The sequence below is a fragment of the Lathamus discolor genome, chromosome 2 (assembly GCF_037157495.1).
Source record: "Lathamus discolor isolate bLatDis1 chromosome 2, bLatDis1.hap1, whole genome shotgun sequence".
Lineage (NCBI taxonomy): Eukaryota > Metazoa > Chordata > Aves > Psittaciformes > Psittacidae > Lathamus > Lathamus discolor.
The window spans coordinates 17,925,951-17,941,636 of record NC_088885.1 but is presented as its reverse complement, the minus strand read 5'-3'; the positions used below and the strand labels follow the sequence as shown (position 1 = coordinate 17,941,636).

Below are 15,686 nucleotides of genomic sequence, written 5' to 3'. Positions count from 1 at the left end.
TAAACAAACATCTTCTCTGAGTAAGGCATAACCCAGCAGGGCTGCTACACATCCACACTTCCTTCAATATTAACATTTTAATAGGTGATGACTGATTGTAACACTAGGAATTCGAATGTACAAAGGCTGCACAGCAGTGAGCAAGCCACCACTGCATGTAGAAAGTGAACATGGTTTATTAAAGCAAAATTCTCTCTCAATCCTCTCTTGGGAGATTAGGTAAAGAAGACTTTTAGTCAGTCTCAGCGGTGGTATCTACTCCAGGAGACATGACAAACCAAAGTTAACCAGCATGCCTCCCAGCAGTGTGGCTGAGAAGGATCTGGGAATACTGGTGGATAAATTGACTACAGCAGCATGCCCTTGCGGCCAGAAGTGACAATAGAGATCTGGGGTGCATCAGGAGAAGTGTGGCAGCAGATTGAGGAAGGTGATCCTCCCCCTCCACTCGACCCTGGTGAGGCCACATCTGGAGTACTGTGTCCAGTTCTGGGCTCCTCAGCACAAGAAAGACAAGGAGCTACTGGAGAGGGTCCAGCGGAGGCCACAAGGATGGTCAGGGGTCTGGAGCATCTCTCTTATGAGGAGAGATTGTGGGAGCTGGGAGAGGAGACTGAGAGGGGATCTTATTAATGCATATAAATATCTCAAAGGTGGGTGTCAGGAGGACGGTGTCAGATTCTGTGGCGTGCAGTGAAAGGACAAGGAGCAGTGGCTGTAAACTAAAACACAGGAAGTTTCATCTCACCATGAAGCTACAGACTGGGCAAAGAAGAGATTCAGAGCAGCCCTGCGGAGAAGGACTTGGGGGTGCTGGTCGATGAGAAAATGAACATGAGCCGGCTTCAGTGTGCGCTCGCAGCCCAGAAAGCCAACCGTACCCTGGGCTGCATCAAAAGGAACGTGACCAGCAGGTCGAAGGAGGTGATCCTGCCCCTCTACTCTGCTCTTGTGAGACCTCACTTGGAGTATTGTGTGCAGTTCTGGTGTCCTCAACATAAAAAGGACATGGAACTGTTGGAACAAGTCCAGAGGAGGGCCACGAGGATGATCAGGGGACTGGAGCACCTCCCGTATGAAGACAGGCTGAGGAAGTTGGGGCTGTTCAGCCCAGAGAAGAGAAGGCTGCATGGAGACCTCATAGCAGCCTTCCAGTATCTGAAGGGGGCCTATAGGAATGCTGGGGAGGGACTCTTCGTCAGGGACTGTAGTGACAGGACAAGGGGTAATGGGTTAAAACTTAAACAGGGGAAGTTTAGATTGGCTATAAGGAGGAAATTCTTCCCTGTTAGGGTGGTGAGGCACTGGAATCGGTTGCCCAGGGAGGTTGTGAGTGCTCCATCCCTGGCAGTGTTCAAGGCCAGGTTGGATGAAGCCTTGTGTGGGATGGTTTAGTGTGAGGTGTCCCTGTCCATGGCAGGGGGGTTGGAACTAGATGATCTTGAGGTCCTTTCCAACCCTAACTATTCTATGATTCTATGAGGAAGAACTTCTTTACACTGAGGGTGGCAAAGCACTGGAACAGGCTGCCCAGGGGGGTTGTGGAGTCTCCCCCTCTGGACATTCAAAACCCGCCTGGACACATTCCTGTGTAACCTGCTCTGGGTGGCCCTGCCTTGGCAGGGGGGTTCAACGGGATGATCTCCAGATGTCCCTTCCAACCATAATGATTCTATGATATGCCAAACTAAAAGGCAAAAGGGGTAAAAGAAACAAAAGGAGAATAAAAAAAAGCACTTTTCAGGAGCAGAAAGCTTTTCTAAAAAACCCAAACCATAATGTTTCCACCCCCAAAAAAATTACAAATACCTATTAAAAAAGCCCTTCCTTATGTGATGTGCTTATGCCTATAAAATTGGAAGAGGTTTAGAGCAAACATCCTAATGCCTCCTTTCTAAGATTTCTTTATCGAGGTGGAGGGGGAAAGAGAGAAGATCTGAATTCTATAAGGAAGTGCCAGAAAATCTACTGGGGCACAGTTTTATTCTGCCTACTCATCCCTCTCATCTTTATCTATGACCCCCAGAAGGCAGGCAGTTGAAGACATGCTCAATTAATCCAATCAGCTATATTTACGTTTGACTCAGCCGCCTACATTTGCTACTGCTGATACCCTACCATTCCCTCCTGAAAAATCCATTTTGTTTCCTTTTAAGTACACTCTAACAGCCAGTAGCTTTTCAGCTGCTTGGCACAGGTGACTCCTAGCATGTCTTAAATACCATCTCCAAATCACTTTAGTATTGCCTTGCAACAACTTTTGTGACCAGAATTCAGTACGAGTACTTACACAATATCTGCATATCCAAGATCTTTGAAAACGGTAGGGAAGAACCTAACTTTCTTCTGCTGTAAGAGGGAGGTAACAGTACAAAAAAAGTCAAGTGCCAACAGTGCTTAGTATTTCAATGAAGTAAGGACTGCAGTATCCTTGGGGACCATGACTCATGATATTCACTAAGAAAATACTTAGAAAAAGACATAATGTAGTGACTGCCACTGCTAAAAATCTCGTAATAATGAAATCAAGAGGAAAATATCACGGCCAGGTTGGACAGGGCTTTGAGCAACCTGATCTAGTGGCAGGTGTCCCTGCCCATGGCAGAGGGGTTGGAATCAGATGGTCTTTAAGGTCCCTTCCAACCCAAACCATTCTATGATTCTATTATCCATATAATTAGAAAAGCAAGACAAGTCTATGGTACCCATGGAATGGCATCAGTCAAAATGACAGGATTCTAAAACCTCAGCCTACTCACAGATGTTTTTCTCTTTAACATAAACGAAGTAAGTTAAACTAGCGGCTTGCCCGCATATCAACAGCGAAGTTAAAACCTAACTTTTAATTGCTAATATGTAAACAATGCTCTGATTTAATCAGAGTGCTGTTTGGAACATTTCCAGGTGTTGACCAAATAAAACTTATTTGTTTTGCAGGTGTTCCTTGAAGCTACATGCCTGTTAGAATTTTTTTCTTCTTCTGTCCTCCAGCTGTAGATACAGGAAATGTAACAACAGCCGGGCAGTTTAGCAGCTGTAAAGGACTGATGCCAACATCTCGGAAACAGTTTCTTAGTAAAAGAAAATAGGGTCTGGAGCAATTTTTCATTATTTCCTCAATTATAAGATTTTACTCTGCAACTGGCACCAGCTGGAGAGCTGACTTACACTGTGCTTCTGCTGAACACACCAAACAGACTACAGATCCTATCAGTCAGCCCTCTCTCATTCAGTTTTGACAGGGAAAAGGCCTGACACTATTGCAGAAAAAAACAACATTCTGCCACGTTATTTTACTAATCCTTTAGTATTAGTTCATGTGCTCTTTTTGGTGTCAACACTTACCAAGAGGAAGGCTTAAATAGAGACGTTAGAAATATGTCTAGTTTGCACCATATCACCAAGATAAAACTCCCAAAATTCTGCATGTCTTATGCATAGAAGATCACATCTGAAATACACATCTAACTAAACCACAGAAATACAGTATAAGCCTTCTTGTATCAAAACCTTATCACGGAAGTGCTTTTAGTCATTAGAAAAGAAGGGGAAACAAAAAAATCCCAAGCTTGGTCATACTGGTCCCTAGGCATCCCCATAACTTTTCCAAGTCATTTACAACTACCATATGTTAGAGGAGTCTAAAAACGTTTCTAGATACTTTACCGAGCTAAATTTATTAGGAAAAGAACACTTGCAGCTTCTGTTGACGTTAATTGCTGGGCATTAAGTTGCTCACAAAATTCAGCCCACATATTTCAGTATCTAACTATAGGTTGTGTACCAATCCAGAAGAGCTGCTATCTCTGCTCATGGTGCCCAAAGTCAAACCAGAAAGGTAAAAGGAGTCAAGCACTGCTTATTTTATGTACTGTCTTTATCTTCCTCCTCTTCATCTCCACAATTCATGGAGAGTTCTACAAAATGGTTCTGCTGCAAAGCAGCAGAGAGGAACAGGCAAGGAAACCTCCTTCTGGAAGAAGATAACATAAGAACAGTATCAAACAAAATCAACAGACCTTCATGGGAACAGAACAGGCAAAAATGCCAGAGAATGGAAGGGAGAAATAAGGTTCTTTAAAAATACCCCAGAACTGAAGTACCTTTGAAGTACCACATACTTTGCTACAGGGACTAACATTTACCACAAGTAAGTACAGCAGTGACAGAAAAACGTATGGGGAAAAAAAAAAAAGAAGCCAGGAGAGATTTGATATCTTAAACACAACCATGCCAGGCTTCACTATTTCAAAAATGTTCTAAGAATTTCGATGCAGATATAGGCTATGAACGAATGAGAGCAGAATACAAAGAATTACTTCAGCATGTTTTACTATAGGTACAATAGTTGTGATTGCAGGAAAATGTAATACCCTGAAACTCCGCTCAGCGCATCCTCCACTTACAGCAAACATGTTGGCAGGGCACATGTTCTACTTCATAACACAACAAAGTAATGATCTGTTACAAGCAGTAATTGTTCCTGCCCATGTATAAAAGCATACTGTGCTGTATCCCCAGGAAGACAGCATGTGCTAGAAAAAGCAACACCTACAGCTAAACTGTGAGTCTTAATAGAAGCTGTAAGAAAGAGGATGAAGAAATTAACATTTACCACCTGCATGTTACCAATACATAAATGAGTTCCCTGCGGCTGGAGAAGTGCTCACAAATGCTAAAGTCTCACCATATGCACTCTAATGCAATCACCTCTGAACTTTCTGATCCTGCACCCCCAGCAGCAGAAACATTTTAAGCATGCATCCCAGTATATACTCAGTCATAAATGAACTGAATGGGCTCCTACAGCTAAGCTTTTTCTAGTAGAGATGAAAAGTCAATCTTACCAGAGGCGGTGGTGGAGGGGGCCCTCCAGAAGGAGGTGGAGGTGGTGGAGGAGGTGGTGGTGGTGGTGGCGGCGGCACAGGCATCCGTTCAGATTTCTAGCTTCAAGCGGTTATGAAAAATACAGCCAAAGTCTATGTCCTTGAGGGGAAGGAAGGGAGGAGAAAGAGAAATAGGAAAAATGGGAGGGAAAAAAAAAAAGAACGTGTTTATACCCTGTAAGCTGCAGATCAGCCAAATTTCTAGCTCTCAGCAGACTGAAGAATTTCATACTCCGCTACTTCCAACCCTACAGTACGAACAGCCTTATTATGGTTATCTGATGACAACATTCATCTAAAGAGCAAGCTCACAGATCTGGACAACTGCCACAAATACCAAATGCATAGATGCCAGCCTGTCCAGATTTAACTGTTGTACCTTGCCTTAATCTACCTCATATCCCTGAAATGCAAGTCAGTGGAGAACAAATCACGTGTAGACATTTCTGCTGGAACAAAAACTCTGTTGACTTTAAGCCAGAAGTTTGCTGTTCTAAGGGCAGAGTAAGGAACTTTGTAAGGTACATTGGACTTGCTCCAATGTTAAAAAGAAAGAAAAGAGAATAATAACTGAAGAAACAATTCTACAAATTGAAGCTTCTATTACCAAATGACAACATGTAAGTACCAGACATTTCAAGAATTCAAAGCACATGAGTCTTTCCTGCCATTTTAAATGTTAACTTTTCACAATTCTTCTGTAATAGACTGATGAAAAAGACACAGATCTGCCAACAAAAGCCATATCCTTCCCCCCCCCCCCCCAAATGTCTCCTGCAGAATAACAGTGCTTCACTCTCTGATTTTCATCTCTAACCCAGCCCCCAGGATGACTGCATACCCTCTCAATCTGAGGTCATCTGTAAAGTTAACATGCAACTGCTGTATTTCATTAGTAAAACTGCAAATGAAAGTACTAGGCAGCGCCGAAGGGAGCCCTCTGCTAGCCACACTTCATAACTTCTTTTATTTTGATAGCGATTCTTGGATAGATGCTCCAAACATGGTTTTACATTTAGTTTTATGTCAACATGACTGTCTTCTGAGACTCTTCACAATGTCATGTGAAACAGTGTCAAAATCCTACCATTAAGCAAAATATGACATCCACTATTTCTTCCCTTTCTGTAAGGCCTTACCTTAGCAGGAAATTACATTGATTTGACACATTTGCTCTTTATACATCTCTTTAGATGATAATTTGTTTTCTTGTCTCCTCCAAGCATTTAGAAACATGTTACTCATTTTGATGTTTTCTTAGAAATTGTTGTGAAGTTGAATGGACCACAATTCCCAGGCCCTATTTCCCTCATCCCTCCTTTTTCAAAAGCAGGCACTCTATGCTTTTCCAGCTGTCTGAAACCTTTTGGTCAAGAAATTTAAGAATCACCTGTGTAAGCAGGAGTCACGAGACAGTTGAATCTGGAGAACTTCAGGAGGGAAGACAAGACAGAAATGAGACAAGTTACAGTCTTTAGCAGAATACTTGGCTGTTTTGTTAGAGAGGGATAGATTAGAAGAGGCAATGAAGTTAAAATATATATGCAGCCTTGTCCTTTTCCTACCTAGTGTAAGTGAAAAACACCTAGGTAATATCTGAGTATTTTCCACTCTGCTGTATCTTGTAAAATTCAATGGAAAATCAATCAAAAATTGAATACACAGAGCCTCTGCAACACTTGCTTTCTCCCTTGAGAGGTTACTATGCAAAGGACTAGCACACCAAAGCACTCTGGATCTGTAACAGAATTGGTTACAATCACTTTAATAATGGCTTAATGAAGCTTTCCAAGAAAGCAGGCATCACAGCATCTCCACCATTCCACCCTCATTGTCGCCCTATGCAAAAAGCTATTATCAGAAGAGAGCTCTTCTCCTCAATTAAGTCATTCAAAACCATGGACATAAGGAGAATGACTCTTCCCTGCTAATAACATGTTTCTGGTTAGCTTCTTCCTACCCTGCAATACAGACCTTTTGTCTTCATTAAGGGTTTAGATTAGGAAATATGCTCTTAGTCAAATCGGAAAAAAAAATACAACCCACACTTCTGTGGCAGACCACATGCGTGGCAGCAGGAGGTAAAGCACACTGGAGGCGAGCAGCAGTGGGAGAAAGGAAATGGGAATTGGCTCTTAGTATTTAGAAGTCACAGTCTGAAACACAACCAAATGACTTCTCTGGCTGCCTCTCTTACCAGTCCCTGCCCCAGTGCCCATGCCTCCAGCTTAAGTTCCAGAACAGAAACTGCGTGATCTGCAACCCAAAATTCAGTGCAGAGGTAGTGTTCACTTAACCATGTATTCCACTCCCCTACCCTGAATCCCCCTGAATCTTCTCCAGAGAAGAAAGCATTTTGGGGGGCTATAGTACCCAGCCCTTGAATGAAGTACTGGAGGCACACTTTAGCTTTCCTCCCATGCTGTTTCAAATCCTCTACAAATGAACTAGCTTTCAGAAAGCTCTGCACATGTGTCTTTCTTTCTCTTATCACAAACTCAGTGGCTTGATGTCCTGTGCACACAAATTGATAAGTCTTTTATAGAATTACTGTTACAGTGTGAAGGTGATCACATCTCATGCCTACACAATGAAGAACCATTTTCCACAGAAAGGTTCTATTTGTTCAAGCTTTGGAAGGAGGAGTGCTGTCATTCACAGAAGCAGACAATGACAGCAAAGAAGGACTGTATGTAGATAAAAGCAGGCATCTTCAATCGAACTTACAATAATAATAAAAAGGGTATTAAAATTTAGTCATAACTGCACAATCTACACACTGGAATATGTAGGACTGGCTTTGAGAACCTCTTTTGTATTACTGCACCTATCTTGCATAGTATTTAAAGAAAATAATGGATGTCTGCAACATTTTCAATATGTTAACACATGTTATTTGGAGGCCTCTATTCCTTGGTTAAAGGCTGTATTTCACTTTCTTCTTCTTTCTCTCCACACCCGGCTCCTCACCCATGAAGCTGCTAGTTAAAATATGGCTGGCAATTTCAGACCATAGTTTCAGAACATGGTGCCTACAAGGATGCTGGGGAGGGACTCTTCACTAGGGACTGCAGTGATAGGACAATGGGTAATGGGTTCAAACTTAGACAGGGGAAGTTCAGGTTAGATATAAGAAAGAAGTTTTTCACTGTTAGGGTGGTGAGGCACTGGAATGGGTTTCCCAGGGAAGTTGTGAGTGCTCCATCCCTGGTAGTGTTCAAGGCCAGGCTGGATAGAGCCTTGTGTGGGATGGTTTAGTGTGAGGTGTCCCTGCCCATGGCAGCGGGGTTGGAACTAGATGATCTTACGGTCCTTTCCAACCCTAACTATTCTATGATTCTATAATATGATTCTATGAGTTAAAACCAAAATAGGAGTATACTGTTGATCAGTTCTAGTGTCTGTTAAGAGCCACAAAAGAGGGAAATGCCATAAAGGCTTCTTAAGGCACGCATGTCCTTTCTCCTCTCCTTTAAATATACATATTTGTAACTGGAAGAGAGGGGTCTGAACTATCCTTGAAGGACAGAAATAAAAAGATACAGTTTAAAAAGTTGGCAATAGGTGGAGGAGAGAAGCCTGCATGTTTAGCCTCAGTTTTCTCAGGCAAAAAGTACTATAAATCTTCCCTTGATTTCCATATCAGAGAACAGAGTCAGGCCCAACAATTGCAGAATTTATTGCAAAAAAACCCAGGAAAATCCCAAACCGTGCCTTTTCTAGTCCACCTGCCTTCCAAAGCAAGGTTGTACATTATTTTTAGTGCTTTCTGAAGTCTAATTTTAGGTGTCCCAAATAATGTGGCTTGTATTATTTCCCTTGGGAAGCTCTTTCACAGTCAACTCTCATAGTTCAGTTTTCCTGACACTCAGCCTAATTTCTCCTTTTCTTAGTTTGATCCCATTTGCACTCCACTGCAGATGACTCTACCTTATATCAAGCAAAAGTTTCTCCTACCCCTCAGCATCAGCTTTGTGAAATTGAAGAATTATAATTCAGAAGTACATTTACAAGGACTGGTTATACTTCTTGAGCTGTTCTACTTCTCACAAGTCATTCCATCAGTCAGTGAACTGATCTCAAAACAATCAGCCTCTTTGTACTCTTGGTAAGGGTAATTCTAAAACTGGCAATTTAGGTGTCACAGATTGTTCCTTGCTGCTTCTCATAGTGCCTGTCTGAACAGCAGATGGGTTTAAGAACCACAGTGCAGTCCTCGATGTAGAACTCTAGTTCCAAATTTCTGAAGGCTTAAATAAAGTCTTCACCCAGCCTCTGACTCTGAGCACAGACAAGCAGAATAGGTGCAGATCTTTCTTCTTCATGCTCTGGTGTCTCAGTCCTGTGCTGAATTCACCTGTGGGAAACTTAATACCTCTGCTTAGGCTTTTATGCAGATTTGGTCTTACCTTGCCCAGCCACCAGATGTACACAAGCTCTGATGCAAGAACTCCCCAAAGGTTTCCTCCTGAAGTGTCACTGCCACAGTGCTGGGCTTACAACTAAGCCAAAGTCCTGCTGGCAGCACAGAGCTACACTAAGAAATAACGCAGGGTTTGGACAGCAGCTGACACATCTCCACACTGACGCTCAGCAGAACTACCACAGGCCTGTCTGCAAAGACTATGCTGAAATACCTTCACCCATCAGGGAAAGAGAAGGCATGAAGCCTTTAATGTCTAGAAGGAAAAGAGACGAGAGAGAAAAAAAATCACAATTATTTAAATGTACATAATATTCATTTATACACAAAACCATTTCTTAACTAGTAGCATATTTGTTTAAATCGCTACAGTCCTTAGGTCTTTAAGTGGCATAGTCATTAATACGAAGCGACATGGTTGGAATTGAAAATGCAACCCTTTTAATTAATTTGGTGAAAGGACTGCAGAATAACGGATTCATTATTACTGGATTTGCAATCACTGCAACTACACATTCTGAGGCAGCTAATTCAGCTTTGGGGAAATTAACAGGTCTTTTTTTCGCTTCAAAGAGAAGGCTGGGGTAGACATTTTAAAGGTGTGCAGGAAAGCTTATTTAAAATATTGGTCTTATTTTCCTCATTAAAAACTGAAGGAAAAAAGTAGGCCACAAAATCTGGTTTTAACTTTTAATCATCTTTTATATAATCAAGTATGGTTTCCCCACTAATTATCCTGTTCAGAGTTATAGCTTTTAAGTCTTTGTATTTTAATAGAAAACTAAAAGAATTTCAAAATTTTACACAGGAGAAACAGCATCTGCTCAACTTTTATGATCTGAAAAGTAGACAGTGAGCCTAATTGTGGCTCCTGTGAAACATCACCAAAGAACAGCTGAAATCACTGGAACAAGCATATCACAGATCTTTTAGAGACAGTAGAACACGTGCAGAGGCAGATAAGAAAAAAAAAAAGAGAAGAGTAGATGTGTGCTACCCAGATAGAGTTTTCTGCTGTCTCTGTCACACAACTGAAAATGACTTGGGAAAAGCTTCTGTTTGGAACGAACCAGTTTATATTTTAATTATAACAGAATCAAACCACATAAATTTAAGCATCAGATGTTGTATTTCTTTCTACTGTTTTCAGTATGAATGACTTCTTGTGTTTAGAGAACAGAAGAAGGAAAAATCAAGGTAGAGCTTCTGAGTACCCTTACAGTCTTCTCCTTTGCAAAAATTACCCCATCCACAAACCCCTTGACAATCTCTGCTGTATACGAGAGATTTAAAGACAGTGCAGAAGTGTTAAACTGTTACAACCTTCTTTTACAGAAGAAAGGCAAACATTCATATACATACCCATCTTACTATATGTATTTTAAGACATTCACACGTATAATCCTACAGCTGACTCAGAGAACTCTAGTCTTTCATCATTTCCTAACAGATGGTACCTGGATTGTATGCAACTTAAAGAGAGAAATTTCTGCTCTCAGTCGCCATGTACATCACCGCAATTAAAGGCAGAATAAGTTTTTTTTCAATTCGGTTGAAACGTACAAACCTTGAGGGCTCTTCCTCCATTTAAGATGTGATGAAATGCTTAAGCAGCATTTGTCTACAGAGGGTCTGTGGGATTGCCTCACAGCACGTAACAGTATCCTGTACTTAAGCCAAGGAACATAAATTCTCCTCAGTTTGGACTACTTCCACCAGGATCAATCCAGCTAAGGGTTGCATCTCTTTTCTGCCTGAAAAAAACAGCATGACTCTTACTCTATCAGGAGCCTGATAACACTGCAACAAATTGGCCGGGGCTGACCTAGCACAGATTACAGGAATTTGGAGACGCCTTGCTTCCATGTGTGTTGTGGGCAGATCTCTGCTGGGTTCCCTGCAGTGCTGAGGCTAGAAATTCAAGTGCTACAGCTTGACAAAACTCCCTTCAGAGGCAAAGCTGTACAGATGACTTCATGTCCCTGTACATGACTATTTCAGGGTGTAACTTCCTCTGCTTCATGGGGATCTGCCATAGAAGACTAATTGCTGCAAGGGCGCAGAAGAATAGAATTCGTCATCCTCTTTTAAGTAAGGAGCAAGAGAACAGAATGACACATAAGAAGAAATATATTATGCCTAATGTAGTGTTAACCTGAAGTTAAGGAGCCTAAGGCAAATGAGGTAAATGAGAAGCAATTAGGACTGGCACAAAGGCATAACTTTGAAAAGGAAACAATTTATACAAAGGGTTTCCTTTAAATATACCGTATCATCCATATGTATCATTCACTGCTAGATGCATTAACAATGGTGAATTCGATATACAGTCATTAGCAAAGTTAACCATTGGCCTTGGCTAAATAAAGAAAGTGCAGCCCAGTGGAAGTTCAAGGTCACTGCCGCATTCTGAATAAGGCTGTTTACTTTCAGACTCCTCCAGAGTTTCAGTGTGAACAGCACTTGAGTTCTCTTAGTAAGGCAATCTGATGTTACAATTTAACACAAGTTTTGCAGTCTCTGCAGAGAAGTAAATGGCATGTTTTCACATAATTATTAATAACATATTTCTTTATAGGTATTCACATATTTCTTTATATCATTCATATAATACAGAGATATTTGAAAAGTGTACCAGTACACAGAATGGTTTCCACCAAAGAAATTCCTAAAGTTGTTTAATCGATTCCCCCAACAGAAGAAAGTTTTGCTTTCAATTAAGTAGCCAGCATCAAAATGGAAAAGCCAAACAAGGCAGTATTCAGTATCCAGCTTTTTATATTTGCTATACACAGATCAACAAATGTTTGCTTTCAAACACCAGTCAAGTGAAAAGAACTTGCAAATGTAAATTTGCAATCAGCATCAGAAGACTACAGGGCTTTCAAAATCCATGTCTCAATTCTAACATTTTCACTTTCAAACACATGATGTTTCATCAGAGATCCTGTTTTCATAGCTTTCCATCTGGAAAATATAAATTTATAGAAATGTGTATGCGTGCCACAACAGGCTAATACCTACCAGCTTAAGAAACACAGTCTAATGCAATGCAAGGAAAATAGATCTGTCAGTTCAACATGAACTATTCTTCCCTACAATGCAGTATCAGCACCATGCCCCAGCATGGGTTGTGGTCACTGAATGCTGTAAGAAGAACTGTCTTTCGTAAAGGATATAAAATGTGATGATTTGGTGACCTGCAAGAATAAGTTGCCAGGGAAATCCTCACCTCAAAGAACGGGAAGCTTTGATCCTGGTTTTCAGTGAAGTTGTGATTACCCAATTTCCCTTCCAAATCTATTTCAAAAGGTAAAAATCCTATTGCTAATGTCCTGACAAATTCAACTGTAACTTCTGAACATGCCTTCTTACTTTCATACTTTTATCTGTCAGTCCTGTTGAAACTACTGCTCCTTTTCAATGACATAGTTGATAATTTCATCTTAGATGTTCTTTACCCAGGGTAAGCCTTCCATACTTGCAAGTAAAAGGTATCTAAAACCCTATGTTATTAAGGAAGCCTCACTATGCTAACATATATTGCATTTTTAGTATTTTAACTAATTCATTGTCCTAAAAAACATAAAATGCAAAGTGCCTTATTGCCCCTTAACTGTCATAGCTCATACATTTATAAAATTTCCTATGTGCATGAAAGTGTAAATACGCTTTCTTGTACAGAAATTTGACAGCTGTTTTTAAAGGCAATGGACAAAATTTTGAAGCTCCAAACTTTAATCCATTTACTCAGGACAATGATTTCACTTTATAGAATGAACAACAAATCACAAAGTCATTTGCAATTGCATAAAGAACATCCCTGACAAAAGATGTTTTGATTTGTAGGCCTAGTTCCTAATTGGTGGTAAAACTGTGTTCTCAGAAAAAACCAATATGAGTTTCATGAAATTGAGGATTAAGCCCTTTGACTTATCAAAGCACTTCAGTTGCAATTCTTTGTGAAATTCATTACATTCAGAGAGGACTGCGATTGTACCTATCCCTGTTCACGAAGAATAAGCAATAAACACTAAGAATCCAAAAATACTCAACTAGCTTCTGCTGAAGAAGGAAAGTAGTTCTAGGGATTAACTGGCAATAGCAGATATTTTTGAATTTGTGTCTATCCTCAATACAAAGCAGCAAAATTTCCATCTTGGAACAAGTAGATCAAAATCAGCTGGCAGAATGAGCTCCCAGGAATACTTCCAGCACAGCCAGTATCTGCTACCATCAGACCAAGCAGGAGGAAGATGAGGATTTACTCATTTCCACCAACTCTGGTGTCAAGTTTTATGCTGGATCAGGCCCTTTTCTTTCTTTCTTTACCTCTGTGAAAATTTCTCTCCTTTTCAAGTGGTTTATCTGTCTCTCCATTCCCCCCTCTCCACACTATTCTTTGTCTTTGCTCTTTTCACCATTCACCTCACCTGTTGTCTGCTGCTGACATAAGGAAGGCAAGACAAATAGACCCAATTCATTTCAAAGGTGGAGTTGGCTGCCATGGGGGAAAAAACACTGCAGATGGTGCAAAAGTAAGTAACTCTGTGTGATGACACCAGAGGATCAGCACAGGTTGCTAGTATTGAGAAAAACAGAACAGATGCAGAACTAGGCTGATCCAGCTCTGGGAAAAGGAAAATGTGATTCTAGGAGGTACCAAGAGATAGATACATCCTGACTAGAGCTGGTAAGTATTAGCACCAATATACAAAGCCTCACCTGATGGACTGGATAAAAGATTGAAATACTGGAGAAAAACAAGCATGTAAAATAATATGGCCAGAAGAAAGCAGCAAAGCAACCACAGTATACACATTCTGCAGCTACACCAGGCCTTTTCAGCTCCTGGTACAGCTTCTTCAGAGCAAGCTCAAGTATCCCACATAGTGGTGCATCATTTAGTCTTACTGTTTAGTCAATGTAAACTCATGATCACTTGATCCAAGAATATTTTGAACAATCCGTTTTTGCATAATTCCCCTGCTATATAGTCATTTCAAAGCTAAAAAAGGCATTCATTCTGCATTAAATGCCGTGTTGGGCTTCGTATCTGTCACTCACAGTACACAACTGAGTTAGTGTGGGACAGTATGCAGTTAGCCCCTAAATTAGTAAATCGACAGAGGGGGTGTAGACTAACTCATCTCTTATTTTTTATGCTAAATTTTCCTTTATTTTCAATAGAAGTGAAGTCAGTTCTTTAGGGTTTAATTCTGAAAATACTCCAAATACAAGCTGCAGCAACACAAGTGACATCACTAACATGTTCAGCTGTTCACACTCACACAGCTGATCAATCCAAGCAACTTTTTGTCCAGATCCTAGGCAGAATTTGACAGGTATTTCTGCAGTGATTCATGCATCCCCAGGACGAGTAAACGTGCCCTCTGAAAAGAAGCTGCTGAAAAAAGAAGTCTATGTAAGCCTGGCTTGCCTTTACTGCATCTTATGATTTTCTTTGCGTCTACTCAACTAACACAGCAGTTCCATAGATTTTGTACAGATATAGTGTTATTTCTTTTCTTCTTTAGCATGCAACAAAAGTGTAACTGACTTGGACAAAAGCCCAAAGCCTGCCAGGACTATTTTATATGCTGTCAGTAGGGTTGGTGCATGTGTATTTTTCACTGCACAAAACTATGCCAGCTAGGAAAGCAATAACATAATACCTTTCAAACAAGAGGATACAAAGGAGGAACAAAGGATCTCAAGACCTCCATTATGATCCAGTACCATATCATGCTCTCCTCTTTTTCTGTTTTTGTTACTTATAATGAAGAGGGTAAAACATGATATAGTAACTAGAAAAAGTTAAATGATACAGCAGTCTCTTACAGAGCTGTGCATAAAAGGACCAACACAAAGGGGTTACTATCTCTAAACCCATTCATTCACTTTGTTCATCTAGAAGGAAGCATGTTACCCCTATCTTATGAATCAAGGAGAAGCACTGTAATTCCTAGCCAATGCTTTAATTTATCGAGGCAGACACTGCAGTTGCCAACAGTGTAAACGAAGCATATAGCATATCCATCACATAGAAGCTGCAGAGCAAACACAGTAGGTAGTTTTCTTAGACATTTGTAAGAGCAGTGTCAAGACTGAGCACATGCTTTTATGTGGAATTTTCTGTTCTCTTGTTTATTGAACTTCATCTTGTAGGGTCCTTTGGTCCAGTTTTCCTCTGCTTTTCACTTTGCATTATCACTTATACTGCAGCAATAGTGTGGCTGTTAACATCGCTCTCCTCTGCCTGGGCTGGCTACAGAATGACACCATTCACATCACAGAGGGTTATATATCTATTCATAACAGTGGTGTAGGACGACACAGGGTCATTGCAAAGAATCTGCCTCTGTATCTTACTTGAG

General features: G+C 40.7%; 1 protein-coding gene across 9 annotated transcripts in view; it reads right to left on the bottom strand.

Annotated features, from left to right (window-relative positions):
- Positions 1 to 15,686, bottom strand: part of WIPF3 (WAS/WASL interacting protein family member 3) — a 47,790-nt gene that overhangs the window by 16,573 nt on the left and 15,531 nt on the right. For 4 of the 9 annotated variants that reach the window (XM_065665967.1, XM_065665964.1, XM_065665965.1 and 1 more), the window contains exons 2-3: positions 9,296 to 9,565; positions 4,848 to 4,986 (exon numbers count right to left, since the gene is read on the bottom strand). In XM_065665967.1, the coding sequence (XP_065522039.1) occupies positions 4,848 to 4,931 (84 nt within the window). In that variant the 5' untranslated portion in view covers positions 4,932 to 4,986; positions 9,296 to 9,565. Of the gene's footprint in view, positions 1 to 4,847; positions 4,987 to 6,276; positions 6,317 to 9,295; positions 9,566 to 10,876; positions 10,895 to 15,686 lie in introns of those variants that run through there. The other 5 variants (XM_065665972.1, XM_065665973.1, XM_065665969.1 and 2 more) reach the window with 4 other exon arrangements.